Genomic DNA, 19028 nt, shown 5'->3' on the forward strand with positions numbered 1-19028 from the left:
TTTTCTAAAGGTATAGCCACACATTTGAGTGATGCACAGATATTTATAATCTAACGCATTAGTTAATTACTTTTTAATTAAAACTCATTACTATATATTCACAAAGGTTTTGTTTAACTTTCAATAAAAAGATATAGGAAAGTAATTAAGTCAATTTTCAAATGATTCTCAGTATTCAAATTAAAGCGCATTAACAATAGCTATGAATTTATTTTCGAAATCAAGTAAATAATTAGGGCTAATTTGCAAATGATCCTCTGCACTACAATACCAAGAAATATTTATGGAAGACTATAGCATGCGTTTTATAATAGAAACCAAATGCAACTATTTCTACGTAGAGGGTTGAACGTATGGGCCCACTGTGCCGTTTAAGTCCAGGGTTGGCAAAAACAAAGCAAGGATACGCTCGAAAAGTCGCACCAGGGAATGTTTTTCTGCACTTTATGTGGGCATACGGGAAAACACAGAACGGGGAAATGGGTGAATTATGAAATCCACAGGCCAAAATCGAAAACCGCATCACATGAGGCAAGAAGTTTTGGACAAGTTGGACGAAAGTAGGACTAAAGGTATAAAAAAAAATGAAGAGAGAATGGCAGGAGAAGTTAATGCTGATCTCATTAGAGAGATCCTAAAAAAAGACGATAATCTTCTTGAACTCCGCATGAACGTGGTGAGGGATATATAACATACTATTAGACAAGGCATATATACGTACAATGGGACAATTTTGGCAAGAATTTACGTATTTTCTATCGTCTATTGGTGGGATACTTTATCATGTATTCCCACGCAGATTTCAGTACCGTAGGCGTCATTGTCAATGTAAACACACAAACTACAATACCTCTACAAACGAGGCTGGCTGTTTGCATGTAAACATAAAGTGTGTAAATACAGGTATCATTGGTATTCAGAAACATATGATTCCGTTTCCTTGACAAAATATATCGGTTTAAGTTTTTGACTGCCAACAGAAAACTGATAAAAGCCCCGTTAATGATGGTCACCGGCGTAGCAGGTAAACGAAAAACACCACACGCGGAGACAAAAGATAAAATGTGTTGAGTACTATCAAGTTATATTGGGGTTGCAAAAAGATCAAAATTACCGACAGTGTTGGCGTACAAAGAGTTGAAGATAAAGATCAAGCTCAAAGGCGTCCTATTGGAGACTCAATGGTCAGCAATGGCTAAAAAAGATTCAGATAATGAAACAGAAGTCTAATCTTCTATTTGGAATGTAATGTATCAGCGTCCGCGCAGAAAGAACATCTACGCGTTAGACACGTCACACGTGTGGCCGTGGCAGTGCACTATTGTTTGCATGTGTAGCGTGGGTGTGTCTGTGAGTGTAGGTCATCATTATTGAGTTTCGGTTTCCGATAATTTTCAGTAAATAGTAATCATTAGTAATGTCCTCATTCAAGGGACTTGTGACCGGTTTAGACGAGCACGATGAAAATTCTTGGACACATGTGACTATGGTGAGCGCAAAGGAAATTGATACACGAGACTATGGTAGTGTATGTGGACTTTGTGAATGTAGTAGATCAGCGAAAAACTTCTGAATGATTTTACGTGTGACAGTGGCAATGAACATATAGTATGATTTGTCGTATAGTTAACTGAGTAATAGTACTAACCCTGAACGGCGCCGGGAAGAGCGACGATGCATCGGGCTCGGGGGCGTGCGCTTGCGACATCTGGTGCGCGCGCGCCTTCCGCTCGCGCTCTCGATCGCGCTCGCGGTCGCGGCCGGGCCAGGCGGCCGGCGCGCCCCCGCCGCCGCTCCCCCCGCCCCTGTCCCGGTCCCACTTGTCGTACCTGTAACAATAACAAACATTCACTGATTAGACAATCTCTAGTAAATTGCCATTTATTTCCAAAACCTAAGATCTGGAAGGAATTTAGATTAGCGGTTACAAATTATCGTTTTAAATTTGCACGGTTCCTGTATCCCGCTATTCGCAGTGGATTTGTTGAATAAACGTTGCCTTGTCCAAAATAGGTACTCGGTAAAAAAAGAAATATGACAAAAGCCAATTTGGTGCAGTCAACCATTAATTAATTCACGCAATGAACATTTTATATCGTATAAGATAATAAGTGCGAACAAAATCCTCAAATTAATCAAAACCGACATGCTATATTGTCTGACACAATTAGAGAATTACTCACACTTGTAACATTGAGCCGAGCAAAACTTATATTAAACCTCGTACAGACGTAACTCTTGACGACTGCTATATACATCTAGGCTGTTAATCTCTTAATTCAGGGTACCTAAACGTATACAATAGTGTCTTTTATACTACTACTATATTATATTGCATTAAATCGCCTAAGACACTATTGCACCCATTTGAAAAATCATTTCATTATTGAATTGAGTTTTATTATCACAGAATAAGAGCACATGTAAATGACAAGCGTTCAACGCGCGTTCAATACGCGCAAGTTTGTTGTAGTGTGTTTAATATGATACACACGTGATAGGATTTGAACGCGCGTTGCTGCGGTCACCAAGATTAAATGGAGATTGGAGTTCTTACATTTGTCGAAGATAGAGGTAGAAACACTTTTAACTTTGAATTTATACAGAGGGACGCGACGGTAGGAACGACGTGACTGAAGACAGATATATTGGGTCCACTCAGTTTATGCGATTATTTTGGACGGACATAAAAAATAGGTCCAACCCCGGCAACAACCCGCACTCAACTGAAAGAACACGTAGAAAACAAAAGATCCCAAAGGGTGCGTCGACGTGCACTGATAAGAGCCGAGCGCTTGCGCAGCCGTTCAATGAGCGCTTGTAAGATGGCGCTTTAGCAAGCCTCGCGTACCTACACCTAAAGAAAATATTTGTAAGTATAAACGCGCGTTAAAAAGGAGGAATCGAAAGCAAGTCATGTGAACTTGCTCTAACATAGGATACTTTTAATCCTAATATGTAATCTAAAAAACACGCGAGAGAAGCCGCAGACAGAAAGCTGTATCTGATCCGCATTATACAGGTAATTGATCAAAACTATTAGAATATGTACAGACTACAGACTAAAAATTGAACCAGGTAATCAAATTTTTATTCAATATCGAAGGGTAACCAAACCCGAACTGATATTCGAACTTTTGGAAAATATATTTTTTGCTATTCGCTTTCGGCTTTGCAGGACTGCGTTGATTCAACCCGAGCCTGAAGCCATTCCGTTAGGGATTAAAAAGCGGTACGTGAGTAAACCTCATTCGTTATTTTGGTTACGTACATACACAACAGCAATGTAAAATATACCAAACTGTATAATTACAATTACTTTAAACGTATTTAAACTCTATTATGTTGCAATGAAGTTGAAAATCTGTTACTGACAGATTTTAACAATTTGGCGAAGATCATGAGCATCTTCAGATACTAACAATAAGATAGGCTTTATAGAAGTTCCAGTTATTAATCACAATGTCAATGAACAACGACGAAGAAACTTTCGACTGTTTTCTTAAATTAAAACAACTTTAATGGTTTCAGAAGACCATGAAATTCTATAACAATCGAATGGAAACCATGTGAACTGTGAATTAGTTTATTACCGACGTTTATAATAGAAAAGTTATTGTATCGAATGCGTTAAGAAATTCAAAATGGCCGGCCTTTCTGGAATTCTATTGATGAGTCATAGAATAAGGAGAAATATGTGGAATTCTGTACAAGTATTTTAATGTTTATACCGATGAACTAGATGACTAATCTTGGTTGTCGAGGTAACTAATTAATGAAATAGGTAATTAATAACTAATGATGTTTTCGCAGAAAAAGTACAGATAAATACAAATTCTTTCACCATTTATAAATTACCATAGCATGTTTATACTTTAATATTATAAACTAGTTTCTGCCAGCGGCTTCGCACATATTCCCGTGGAATAAAAAATCCTAACACCCAAGTCAGCTCATACTCTGTCTGTGTATTCAACACCAAAATCCGTTCAGTGATTTCAGTGTGATTGACGGACAAACAAACAAACATACAAACTTTCACATTTTTTTATAATATTACACTAAGCGTGATATCTTAACCTTTACAAAAAAATAATAATAATAAAAAAGTACTTTTTAGATGTTCCAGTTTAGATGGTCCAGTTATTTATCGATAGTCGTAGTTTTATCTACAAACATTACGGTTAGTTTAACAATAAAACAATAGTTACTGCTCAGTAGCACGTCGTTAAACTACAATCATATGATCGAGTAGTGTTCATCGATTGGACATTGTAAAAAGGCTTTAAAACCTGTTGTAGCTTGAAAGTAGTCGAACTGTTCTCAGCATATTTACGTGAGTACACCGTCATTTAAAACTAATTTAGTATGTTTAACGATAGTTATTTAAAGATTTTGTTTATCATGGTTATTTGGGAAAAATCTCAATAACTTAAAGACGGAGTTTGGATTTTTTTAATTATATCTAGTGTATGGCAATGGAGACTATACGATGGACATTCACCATAACATTGTTTTTGGGCGATAAGGCGGCAATTGATCAATCATTTCAAATGATGGTAAGCAATCAGCGCAACTCATCGATACCAGAAACACCAAAGACATTACAAGTGCGTTGCTGGCCTTTTGAAATTTGAGGAATACGATTCGGAATTTGAGGAAGGGTAAGTGACTAAAACTGCGCCTATATCTATGGCCTTATCTTCCAAAGAAATAAAACTGTCATAAAATTATTATGTTTTCAGTATAAAAGCGTAAAGAACCGGTAATTGTTCCCGCGGACATTATAATACATAAGTCTTGTTCCTTATATGTGAACAAGTGCGTTGTATACAGCGTCCTTGATGAATGCTTAAGTGTTTGTACTACGTACTATTAAACTAGTTTTCGCATCGATTTATTATAACATCGATTCATTAAGTCTACCTCGTTAGTCGAGTACACATGCCTTAGACATCGATTATCAAGACTTGAGTAATTTTAATAGATTGTATAAAGAATAATAATTATGAAAGTGATAAAGGAGTAACTACCGATGAAAAAAGACAATGGAGACCGCACATCCCATGGTGACACCTCATGGTGTTTTATTTGTTGTATGTTTGGTAATCAGTCTTCTATATTACAATGGAAAAGGCGGTAGTTAAATAACTTTTAAAGAACAATAGATTTTACTGCCCTGTATGTAAACAAATAGATTATTATGTATGGGACGGGGTTCAGTTTTTGCGGACTATAGTATTTTAGTCCAGAAGCGAGTATTAAATAATTCTTTCTCGCTTAAATTTTGTGACATGAGCAAGAGAATGCTAATAAGTGCTAGCGTAATGCGAACAAGGAATTAGTGATCAGTATTATTATTGATAAAACAAAATTTTAAACGCAACAACTTGAAAAACAAATCATCGGCAACTTTTATCCACAATACATCCATGGTGAAATTTCGCTCCTACAATCGATGAACATAATATTTTTTTGTATTATTATGTCACCAATAGACGTATTTTTGTCCGTTGAATCGTATGTAATGAAATGAAGCCTGACTGGCCGCCATCGCCATTGTTCTGTTATTTTAATCAGAGCTCTGAAACTCGACGGTTACATACTTATCCTGCGTTTATGTAACGTGATCGAGTCCCAATATAAACCAAACATATGAACTTGAACAATATGTGTAGGGGAAGTCGTTATGTAAATGGTTAAGCAGGAATTGGTTGGCAGACTTCGATTTTGCGTGATAATTGTTTTATGTAATAGGTAAGTAGACTAGTAGACATTAGCTTTTAATAGTATAGTCAGATAAAAGCATACTATGAAAAGACCCCCATACGCACGAGAGAATTTTTACCGCGTAACCTGGGGGCCTTACCGTATAAAGACTTATGTAGAATTTAAAACAGAATCTATGTAAATATTGTGAGTCGGTTTTGTTTTATAAAATGTAATCTACCTATTATTATATAAAAAATAAATCGCTAAATGTGTTGCTAAGCGCAAATCTCGAGAACAGTTATATTGTTGTTAGATAAAGGTTCTTGTTTATAAAATAACAAAGATACGCAGAAACATTTCCGAGGCGAAACAAAGTTCATGGAATCCGCTACAATACGTACAATCATAAAAATATACTGTAAATATATAATTAACAGCTAACAAACACAGTATTGGTATAAAACTATTTATAAATAGCTGAAATAGCAGTTTCACTTTCACCATGTACCGATGTCAGTACTTCAGTAGTAAGTTGAAAGATTTATTGGTATCGGCCTCGCTCGGCGCGCCCGCCGGCGTCAATTATAATGTTCACTCGAATAAAAACCGAATAAATGCTCATACACCTGTAAATATATGGGCAAATATTTACCTCCACTATTTTGTAGGACTAGGTAACTATCTAATTTTGCTCCGATATACAGAAATGTAGACGTAACTACGTGAGAAATATATGTAGAACAAATTTTTTCGTGCACTCGAATGATTAGCAAATATACTAAAATCAGCTCTATTAATACTATAACAGATTTGAAACTTGTAACCTAGTAGGTAAGTAGTCAGTGGTTACGTCTAATCGATCAATAAGTAAATAAGTAAGATGAAGTTACCGTAGATCATCATTTAAGTAATAGAAGTAACGTCCCTTCTCCCTAATATAAAACAAAAGAAGCACATTTCGATTGTAACGCCATGTTTATTTTGAAACAAAGGATCTCCTTTCACCTTGGCCCTGAGTTTCTCAGAATACACCCAGCTTACGGCAAACAATTCTTTGATATTATTCTGTTAATAGCTCTGACATAACTTTTACGTAATTCGTGACAATAAATGGGGTTTAATTAGTTACTTTGACCAACCTGATAGGACAAGTGAAATGGACCCTAGAAAAGGAATTGGTTGTTTATTTAACATTGATAATAAGCAGACTAGAGCAACTGCAGAATTTCTCTTAATTTGAAATTGGACAAGTAACTATTATTTATTGGGTATTTTGATAACACTAAAGTATGTTTGAGACTATGCTCGATCTATGACAAAACTCTGTTTACCTATAAACGGGTCTCATACATAACTCCTATTTACTTCGCTAAACAATGTTACTTATATAATATACTGAGAAATATATTAACCATACAATAAACTGGAACGGACGACAATAAATAAAACACGATGACGATGACACATCGGACGTCCGCACCGGAATATGTTCAACGATTAAATTAAAAAATAAGCTCTTTAAGATACATTTTAAAATTAATTTGTTAATTACCGGATGAGAGCTCAATATAGTTCTGTATTTCGCGAATTGAACATGAAATGATTAAGGAAACCATGTTTTAATTAAATAATATGATTACTGATTTAACCTACTTTGCTATGGCGTTTGGCTTCTACCAATCATGTTCATTGGTACACATAATTTAGCACTGGTGGAAAGCTTTGTATCAGTGAAAACGGTCACATAGTTTCACAGCATAACTATTATCTTCGTAGCATAGCTACATAGCACATCTCTGGTGGAAAAGCATCCTAAGAGTTGCTTCTTTTCGCATAAAATCGATAAAATATTCTCTAACAACCTAAAACTAGTAACTAGAGTCCTTCAAAGGTTAGCAAACTAAGTATATTCTATACGAATAAATACAGAAAAATAACAAAAAGCCATTAAAAATTCTGTATACAAAATTCAAGTGAAACAACACCATTAAAAAATAACCGCAAACAAAAATATATTCACGAAAAACCGTTTATTTTAACCAAACAATAACAAAATCACATGACGGGATGATTCGGCAGAAATTTTCAACAACCATTAGTTTTAAACGACACACGCACTTTAGTACATAAAATAACTATATATGTAAATAGTCTAGGGTGGTATATAACCATTGAAAGACAAACAGGTGACCTGAAAAGTATTCAATATCATTTTAAACCATTCTTAGTAGTTAATTTTGGTAATAGTTGTCTAAGGCCTAAATAGTCAAATGACAAATTTTTATTTTAATGTCCGTCTTGTAGATTATTTTAAAGTACTACTTACATACGTATGTTTTATTTTCTTACGGAAAAAAATATCTATAATATATTGATTGATTTGAAATATCGCTTGACGTCACTTCTAGGTACGTTTTATGTAGGAAAAAAAGCTATGTGCAAACAATATTATGTCATCATTACATTGTATTACAAATACGTACATATCAAATACCACGAATCAATAATACAAACCAGAATAATACAAAACAATTACATTTTAAAGTAACAGCAACGGAATTAAAACGGTAACAAAATGTAAACGAAATTTCTTTTCACATATCAATAAATAGTTTCCATTTTCATTCCTTTTGTTTACAAAACGTTATCGTAAATATAAAATGTAAACGTTAATATATGAAAAAAAAAAAACGCACGAATGAAGTTATTACGTTGCGTTTTTCGCAGTTATACCGTATCGGGGTGAATGGCCGGTTTATCAAACAATGTCGCTATAGGAGTGCGCGCTGTAATCTAGGGCTGTTAAAGGTCGTTTCAAACAACATGTTCCATGTTACCACATAACCATAAAAACATTTATATGTACACAGAATTGATTACGAAGTTTATTTCACTGTTTTGTTTTTGAATTGTGAAATAGAAGACTGATATGGACGCAAAAGTAAGCAAAAATGTGATTGAAGTCTACAAGAATAATGGAATCCAAACCGATTTTTCGAATTTGAGTTCGTAGCGCCGAAACTACTGAACGAAATTGGATGCAATTTCTACAACCATACAACTCGAATCGATAATAGAAATTAACCAATCACAAATCTAAACAAGAAGATATAACGTAAAAACAAAAGGCTCATCACTAAGACGCCTTTCAAAGAAGATAAGAAGAACAAACAACATTAGTCAGTCCTTTTACTAACGACATACTTGCATATGCAATCGGAAAAGTCAACCTTGCACAATACTTGGACAATTGACAAATATATGGACACAGACTTGCTTGTGACCTCTTACTAAATAATGTCCAAACCTACATATTAAACTAGTATGTAATACAAATTCCTTACTAATATTATAAATGCGAAATTGTGTTTGTCACAATGGGTATGTAAGTATATGTTCCGGAGCTGCGGACTACCTAGCGGGCTTGCCGGTGCTTCGGCTCGACAAGCAGGAGTAGCAACGGGGTGGTTTTTAGTCAGTCTGACCCTTTCTCGTCTAGCCCTGGCGAGAAAAATCATTGGACGATTTTCCCCCATAAAAAAAAAAAAAACGCGTATATATATGTATGATGATGATGAGGTTAAAGAATGATACAGCGAGACCGCGGGCAATAACCTAGTTATAAATATAAGTATGTGTGTTTACTGTTTGTTTTGAAATAAAATGATTAATTGTTGCCGTTTTAACCGCAGGAAATTATCTCATTACCATAGAAGAAAATGGAAATATAACCGATTATAGATGGCGTGGCTGTACTTTTAAAGCTCATTAAAGGCCCCTTTGTGCGAAAGAAGATAGGTAACAGATAGTATATCACCACACAGAGAGGTAGACAACAAATGTCAAAATTCTAGCACACACCTTTTCACGTTTATAATCTATTCATCTCTTTATACTCGCTATTTAGTAATGCCACTTAAAAATTAAGAAACACTCTCCTTCTCATACAAAATTAGCCTTTATCTCAAAGGTATCTTGTCTCAGAATCCATGAAACCTCCCAACTGCATAGCAATTTAATTCAAAGTGTAGAAGGAAATGTAAAACTTCTCGCAAGCTGGTAATATAAATTAATGTCTTAACTAATGACTGCTTTTCAATTACCTTAATTGATCACTAAAATGAAACTCTATTTGCGTCGATTAATTAACTAAAACCATTCGTTCAAGCCTTAGGTAAGTAAGAATTTCAAGTCTATGTATACAAAATAGAGTAGGGTTTACATTGCGTCATTCTCACCTCACCCGTTGATAACAAAAGTTTGTTTAAAAGAGTCCCCTCGTCATGTGAAAGGACAAACTATTTTTATCCGGGCAGGCCAGGTAGGCCCTTGGGCATATAACGAATTATTACTTCCCTTTGTTGTCCAATCAGTCCCGGGTGGGTAATATTACTTAATAGAAATCGAAGCACGTGAAAACTGATTTTAAAGACCGGTTCATATTAAAAAAGCGGGCAAGGAACCAATCTGCAGATTGTTATTATTATCACGGATAATTGACATTACAAAACAAACCTTACGTTTCTTTTGACCATCAAAACCCTATGACGTATTAAAAATCGTCAAAAACACGCCCACAAAAATTCCCTTTTGGAGTTTGGGCGGCGAAATAATTCGATTAGTTATAACAAACTGGTGCCACGCCTAACGCGAGCGACTCCCGTGTCATAAGGTTGCGAGGTTGCTGGGTCGTTGACACGACGATTTTTCAGAGGACATTTTATCACCGGCTGATTAGTTGTGACGCTATTGTTAAACTGATAACACTAGCATGATGCAAAATACACGTAAATAGTCTCGAGTGGCGTGCAGCACCCACAACCCACATGCTCGCTCGCTTAGTAGGGAATTGAAAACCGCACAATAGAAAAATTCAGTGTAACTATCTGTGGGCGTTATACATTCTACATTGTAGCTTTACTGAATGGAGATCCCACCTCATACACGCGGTCTATAGTAATTATAAAACCATTTGTATGGACTGTCCGATTAAAATAGAGTGCGACCGTCTCGCAAATTGAAACATGTGTTTTATTTCATGCTAAACCTATTCAGATTATTTTTAGATGAACTCATAAATGCGAATGAAGTATTAATATTGGTTATTATTGTGAATTTGATTTCATGATAATCAGGTCGGCTATGAATAGAACTTTGTTGTGGTTCTCAGAAATTATTGAATCTGTATTGGGTCTGTTGGAACGCTGGGTAATACATATAAATAAGAGCTCAAGTTATTCTGTAAAATCTAACATAACAACGATAACTATTTTAAAAGGTAAAGTTTTGAGAATAGATGTTAGTAACTGTCTAAAGCAAAAAGTAATTAAATTGTTTGCTATACCGATAAAACATGTATGAATCAAAACACAGACGTTTTATCCGATAACATAGTAGCTACGTGGGTGAAATGTTAACAAAAACAACTTGTAATACGAGAACTTATATGAAGTTATAGGGTAAAGAGCAAAAACATAGCAATCATACACTATGCTTTAAAAAATCAAAGTAAAGTATTCAATGATCAAAGTCAACATCGAGGGGAGAATAACCTTTACAAAACTTCCCACGGACTTTCTAAAGAACACTAACAGCTAGTATTACACCATTAAGATAAAAGATAAGATCAATTCAGATATACGTGAATAAAAACAAAACATTTCCAGGAAATATGCTAACCTCGAAACATTTTTACATACGAAAACCAGCTCATCAAGCTACACCAAATCACTTTAATAGATTCTCAACCATATTGCAAATGAACAAGGTAGAAAATTGACAGATTTCGCTGGAATTTAAACCAAAGCTCTAAACTCCTTCCATCGTAAAACTTCATGCGAATAATTCAAAACTGACACACATACGTACGTACACACACACGTACAGGCTGTTTTATTTAATACTTTATATTGTTGAGAAGTGAAATAAACTTTGTTAGAAGACAAATACCGTACAGTCGAGGAATTATGGAGGATCCTGTAAATTTAAGACGATTTCGGAATCTTGCTACCTGCGAATTCATAGAAGTCGGTACTCGGTGCTCCGTACATTTTATTCGGAATAGCATCTCAAAGGATCACTGAGAAAAGTACGAGAGTCACGTGTAACTCGTATAAGTGAGAATTTCTTCATTGATGGAAATATGTTGGTATTAGATATTCTACATAATGTAGGTACGGAATGCTCCTTTCTGGTCGTGTAAAAATCTGTAGCTCATGTAAAAAATCTAGGATAGATTTGGTTATCATTTTGCTGTTTCAATAAACACAAATGATCATTAGTTAAGTTAATGAGCAAAATTAATTGTTATACATTAAAATCATGGACCAAAACGAACTATTTCAAAAGCCACAAATTCCATCCTAGATAATTCAGCAACATGAACAATAATAGCGATACTTTATTATAAAATCATCTATTTCAAAAAGGATAAAACAAAATTGAAATAATACTCTGTACAGAGTGAATTTCCACGAAGCGGCGAGAGTGCCTTCAGGCAAAGCCAAATAAATAGTTAAACACTTGAGCTTCAGGTTTCCCACAATTTATCAACAGAGTTCGAAGAAAAATTAAAAAGTAAATTGTGTTGGCAGTTTCTATCATTCATTAGACAACAACTAAGTAACTTTTGTGTAAGTTCTTGTTCTTATTCAAACTATTATAGAGTAAACATTTTATGATGTAGCTCGAGAATGAGCTTCGTTTTATTACCCCTTTAACTTTTAAGTGTAATGCACTGGTCGCGTCGTCCATTGCAGAAGGTGGGCGGCGGACATCACTAAACAGCTTTATTAACAGACACGGTTTTATATCCGACGATAGCAATAAAATCGTCGAAGATACAAGGGTACTCAGGATAAAAAGTTAGCTAAGTACTAACGTAGTAAATGAGCATAGGGAGATTTGTCAACAGCATAGTTAAATGTTCCCAGGCAAATAATTAACGGCTGGTAGTAGCGTTGCGTAATAACCTGACAACTAAGTACCCGAGACAGCCGTAAACGAGGTGGCAAGTACCGAATGTATACGCGAGCCGAGAGACTACAGGATGCATTAATTGTACTCATTTCACAATCTGTTTAGCTATTTTATTGAATAAAGTTGGTCACGTGCGTGCAAACAGACACCCGATACCTTTTATTATAGAGATAAGGTTAGTTAATGCGACATTCGGAACGGATAAAAGAGCAAGAATTTAGATCCAAGTATTTAATAAAATAAGTGTTGCACGATGCTATCGTACTTAGGTCTTTGCAGAACTATGCCTTCAGTTAAAGCATTAACTGACGAAAGAAAACTCCGTTAAGCATCGTGGCGGATAACGTATTAAGTATTAAAATTACTGAAGTAAAAAGAAATTTCGAAACCAAAACACTAGCAGACCGGGACGAAACCTAAGACCAGTTCGATAATGACCATTTAAAACGAGGTAATAAATAAAGCGTATATTTTAATTATCACATGAGTAATACGACACACGGCACGCTAATTATGTTGCGGTCATGTGATGCTGACAAATAAAATATTTTAAACAGAAATATTTTGTTGACAACGCAATGTAAAGTCGGCGGCCATTGTTAACATTGCAATACTTATTATCCGCAATAGGGATGATGAAAATTAAAAATCTATTTAGTCCGCCAGTTAGGTAATGAAAAAAAATTAGACACGTAATTTTTTATTTTGCCAAATAAGATAACAATACTTAGATAAAAACGAATCAAAGTGTAGGAGTGGGAGCAAATACGTCATTTCTACGTATAAAACGTACCCAGAAGTGACGTCACGCGACATTTCAAATCAATACATCTTCGAAAGTATTTCTTCCGTAAGAAAATAAAAAATACGTATGTAATGTTTTAAAATAATCTACAAGACGGGCATTAAAACTAGCCATCTACCCTATTACCTAGTATCATTTCTTGTGAATATACTGGCCTTTATTCGGTGGTCGCAAATGTCTGCAAAGCGAGGGTTACTGAGTTCAAAACTAGGGGTCGTGTAAGCATTGTTGGCGTCTTTGATTTCAAAATTCTTTACAATAAACACGGTGTTCGCATTTGTGTCTGGTGTACAAAAATAAATGCCTTCAATAACAATAGAGCTCATAACTACACACCTGCCCCTATGGGGAACAAAGCTTAAGTTAGTTATATTATTGCTTCTTATAATTAAAATAATAAGGATATAACAATTAGCGAGTATATTAGACTTATTATAGAATTAGCTTTTCCGTTTGAGGACGATATTCGCAAAGATTAACATAAATTAAGTCTGCACAATCGATTATTAATAATAGCTGCCTTAGTACCTTGTGAGACGAAACAAAATTGCAATTAATACCTCTGATGAACCTATTTTCTTAATGATGTTTAACATAAGCATAACTAGCTTGACTAGTGAAGTGTAGTAATTTAATGTTCCAAAGCTAATTAGTTTCATGTTTGTCTCGACATGGCTTGTTTTGGAAACGCTCTTTTTGTAAAAGATTAATAAAAAATATTATGCGCCATCCCTTTCCATATAACTCATAATACAGGCTTGACTAATACACTAGAAAAAGTAAACAAGTTGTAGATACTAATATGGATGAGCGTGATAAATATTAATGACAAAACAGAGGAAGCAGTCAGTATTCGAGTGGTATTCCCATCCACTATAATCTTTCTACATCATTCTCTAGAGTAAATAAGATTCAAAGGTCTTGTTAGATAGTTGGATTAATCTCATTGGTTGACACTCGTGCAGCACTAAGTCGCGTCACTCCCACAATAGTTGGTATAGTGTTCCTAGCATTGAGTTACAACGTATTCACATATAACTAAGAAGGTTAACTCGAGCCACTACCAATTCAGCTTATTGGATTATCGCGGGCTCACCGACGCTGGTATACGGTATAGCGCGCGAATGTAGGGAAAATGCAGTTCTATAACAAATGCATTTGAATAAATGGATTTAGCTAACAATGTCTGATGAGTTGGTCTTCCACATTGTCTTTTTGTTTTCAAATGTTTTGGAATTGACAGTGTGTTCATTTGTTAATGGGTCCTAATAAAATAATCATGCGAAAGTGTGACCCTAATAACATAATCACGCGAAAGTGCTCCATAAATGAGTCAAAAATAAATCCGTAGTTTAAATTTTATCGTAAAATTAATAGTAATACTAATTACCATTAATGATTAGTATTAAGACATCAGATCATCTACAATCATGATACCAAATAACAAACAAAAGATAAAATCAAGCGCGCACATCGTAAACATTAAAGTTGACAACAGATTTCGAGAGAAGCGGTCAGTAACAGACGCGTCACACTAATTATCCAGGCTAATTGATTCTTGCAACCAGCCGAGTAAGATAAATGAGAACATAAGTAAGTTGATTGACTTTAATCGTTCACTTCTGAATTATTACCGGAGCGTTAACGAAATACTAAGCAAATGGCATAAGAAACTAACAATAATGATTTTGTAATTGATATCACTAGCTATGCACACGCATGCTATATCCGAGGAATGTAAATAAGATGTTGAAAGATTGTAGAAAACAGATTGACGTATTTTAACTTGTTAGAAAACTCCATAACAAGAATCTAGAAGTAGTACATACACTAAATCAAATACTAGAAACAGATAAAACTTTAGAACGAACAGAAGGAAAACGTCTTGACAGTAAACAAGAACCTATCCCAACACAAATTTCTAAACTAAGTACTTTACAGCAAGCAAATAAAACAAACGCTCGAGCCAAACATGATCAACACGGCAAAAGAAACCTTACTCAAACAGTACTTAGCGGCAAGTAAATAAATACTTGCAACACAAACTTAGTACGTATGTTAATCAATTTGTCGGCAGCACGGCGCGTCTAGTTCGCGAGCTGTTTGCACAAGTCGCCATTGTTGACACTAAACACCGAACGTCCTATTATGACTGACTTATAACTAATATTCACGCTAATATGAAGCATAAACGTTTCAACTACGTGACATAAGCAACAACAACGCAAAATAAATCATAATTTCAAGTAGAACCACACGAAGTTCGAATAACTAGTTACATAATAAATTTAAACGATTTTATAGAAAGAATAGTAAGCACTAAGCAATGCTAGAAATCTCTCCAGCACATTTGAAGCGTAGGTGTGAAAGCTAGAAATGTTAAACACTATGAGTGGATTAAGAGACGGGATATGTTAGTTTCCGATAACACATGATCACGGATTAACTGAATATCCCGTAATAAGTTCTAATAATAGTGTTAGTGACCAGAGAAATTTTAATAAAGTTAAGGTAAGTTAAAGTGATACTTTATTTATAACCGACTGAAGTCGTGGTGGAAAGGTTACTAGCGTAGGAGGTGTTTATTCGGAAACATACACCAACGAATATAATTTTGCTCTTTTTATAGAGACCGCAGGAAGTGCAGACTAGACTACATGTCAAAAGCATGTAGAAGCAAAAAACGAAAAAGGTAAAATGAACAAGATGGTGGAAATATTAAAAACTGCGTATTCATCATATTCATTCATAAGCGGAAAACCTTTAACAAAATTCAAATTAACATCCGTCCTCATCGGGTAAAAGGGCACATCGTTATGCCTCTATATCAAAATATCAACTTCAGACGATTTTACGAGCAAAAAGTTAGTTAACAACACATACCGCCGCATCAGTGAGCAGTAGCCTGCGCGTTAGAATTTAGCTTAATTGATTCCGTGGTACTTATCGCATGATAGGAGTAAATAAAGCCGGATCTAAAGTTAATGCGTTGGGAACATGCATCTGTTTCTTGCACCGACTAGCAAAGACTAGCCTTTGGATTTAATGAACAAGACACTTATTTTCCACAATCCGACACTTGCTTAAATGGTATTGTCAATAAATAGTCTATTGTCTTCTACTGGCCCTTCGATGCCTTCCAAAAATCTGCAAAGTATTACTGTCGGCATAATACCATAAAAGGACAAAGACAGTACGAGGCTTAACGGTGATTTAAAATTGGGTAGCGTTCCAATATTCTTGTGAAAGGATCCTTATTAACAAAAGGAAACTACACAGGTAAAGTTGATAAAAAATACCACACCGAGGACTGAGACAAGAATAGGTTCTTAGCTAACTAGTGACGCACCGCTTTAATAGTTATATAGTAGTACTCAACAATTCTGTTTCATCCTTTCCATGAAAGCTTCTTGACTAATAAATCTCCAACATTTCTGGTAGTGTTAATGCTTTTTTCGTTTACATTGCTAATGCAGAAATAAAGGCATCCTAATTAAATGTACATTTGTCGCGCCATAAAAGTGAATAAAAGCTTTGCGGTTTATTGTCTCGGTTTCTTGTTAATTATGAGCATGCATTGTTTTGGGTGCTTGTTTTAACGAATAATGACTACAAAATTTCCGGCTGCTTTGATTAAATCTTTCAAAGTTATGAATGTGTTTTTTGTCGGCTTAAAGTGCTCAGTATTCAGTAGACATTGGAATATTTGTAATATTTGCATGAACATGATATCATAAGGAACTCGTAACCGAATACATTCCGTAAAATACAACGGGCACATAAGCAGTCAGGGTTGGTTCCTAGCAAGTAATAAATAACGACAACACGACGAGTTCGCAGGAAATTAAAAAAATACAAAATGGTCGACTGTCGGTGACCCTCGAGTATGTGGTCGTTTGGACATTAAACTTTTAAATACGAGATTACTTTTTAACTGTGCTATTGAACATTTTTATTATATTGTGGCTATTGAAGACACAAATGATTGTAATATAAATATGTACATCCTATACTGGTTAATATGGGAAGATTCCTTACCCAACACTTCCGTTCAGGGCGGTGACCAGGCCAGGCCTTTCATAACACATATGCATACCAGCAATGGCGGGCTCACTTTTATCAATACTGATTGTTTTAAATATATCACTGTTTAACACAACACAGCACAATATTACTTATTAACCAACACCACGAACGAACATATTTGAATAAAAGTTTCATCCACTAACGCACACCGACAGTTTAGCACTGCAAAACAAAATTATAAATTACACACTGAATGTAGATCAGCAAGTCCATTGCAATTAATTGACTCGTGTCATGTAACACTCGATTGCCGTAAACGATTGATATTTACAACAAATTAACAATTGCTGGGAGCTCATTCAACGGTCCACTGACGCTAATTCAAACTATTGGATACAAGTCAATTTTGGTTCGAGTCGAGAAGCTAACTGAACAAAATATGCAGCAAATATTCATTTGTTACTTACTTCAGTTATGTTGACTACTGCTAATGACTCAGGATAAAGGTAGAGAGCGAATGAAAAGGAAAACTAATGTTTAACGACTACGTCATAGTACTAATTTGACGTAGTTTGAGGTTTACACATGATATAGCTATTACAGCTTACATGTGACCTTGTCAAAGCTTATCTGACCTTGCAGAAACTGCTAATCACAGACCTAATTAGGTAGGTAAGCTACATGAAGCCACCGAACATGAGACGGAATTATAGAATACAGAAGAGTTAACTATTGCGAAGGCAGTTTTAAACAGTTTTTAGATAGACTTCTACGACGTCAAAGTTTTTAAATGTATTGAAGAACAACTATCGTCTATCAAAAGTTGGACAGTTTTTCATTGAACCTTGTACGGTTGTCAATAAAAATCGAATGACGCGACTCATAACTTCGATAACTGCGTGTATTAAGTACTTTGTAGACTTGGTAGGTCCGGATAATCTTAATTTAAAGGAACTGTCATTACAGGAGCCGGGTTCCGGTCAGATGATTAATTGGGAGGCAGTGTGCCGGATACTTTTTGCCTTATTTAGCGGACATCGGGTAAATAGAATGTGTCGGGTATTTTTTCGCTGAGGGTCATGAGGAGCCATTACGCGGGTGTTTTCTCATGTGATTGATCTGCGACCCGCCGCACTAGGGGAACACTGAACCTACCACCCCTACTCGAGGAAACGGCGTGTTTATGGATAACGGTATCCACACACATAAACGTATCTTTATGCGCTCATGTCTGCCTTTTGGACATCTGTCAAAAAGTACTTTATTCTAATGGACCTTTTCATAGAAATGGATTTGAAATTTTATGCTGTAAGGTCATTATTATGTGAATAGCACTCAATCTACATTCGTTTAATAGATATTCGTCTAAGCGACCCTTTCTTGGTCAGGTCAGGCGTGGGAAACGTTAGTTCGTCACGTCACGATATAATGTAGACACGTTACTACTAAGTTGAATTTGAATGACAATAGAACAGATGGTCAGCACCGACAATAACAGGTAATGTCG

At 35.4% G+C, this 19028-nt stretch overlaps 1 protein-coding gene across 5 annotated transcripts in view; it reads right to left on the minus strand.

Moving 5' to 3' along the window:
• LOC118271319 (AF4/FMR2 family member 3) overlaps positions 1–19028 on the minus strand; it is a 182569-nt gene that overhangs the window by 90724 nt on the left and 72817 nt on the right. For 3 of the 5 annotated variants that reach the window (XM_050695733.1, XM_050695731.1, XM_050695732.1), the window contains exons 2-3: positions 17534–17743; positions 1649–1829 (exon numbers count right to left, since the gene is read on the minus strand). In XM_050695733.1, the coding sequence (XP_050551690.1) occupies positions 1649–1829; positions 17534–17589 (237 nt within the window). In that variant the 5' untranslated portion in view covers positions 17590–17743. The remainder of the gene's footprint in view (positions 1–1648; positions 1830–17533; positions 17744–19028) is intronic. The other 2 variants (XM_050695735.1, XM_050695734.1) reach the window with 1 other exon arrangement.

Source organism: Spodoptera frugiperda, chromosome 9, assembly GCF_023101765.2.
Source record: "Spodoptera frugiperda isolate SF20-4 chromosome 9, AGI-APGP_CSIRO_Sfru_2.0, whole genome shotgun sequence".
In the NCBI taxonomy this organism is placed as follows: domain Eukaryota; kingdom Metazoa; phylum Arthropoda; class Insecta; order Lepidoptera; family Noctuidae; genus Spodoptera; species Spodoptera frugiperda.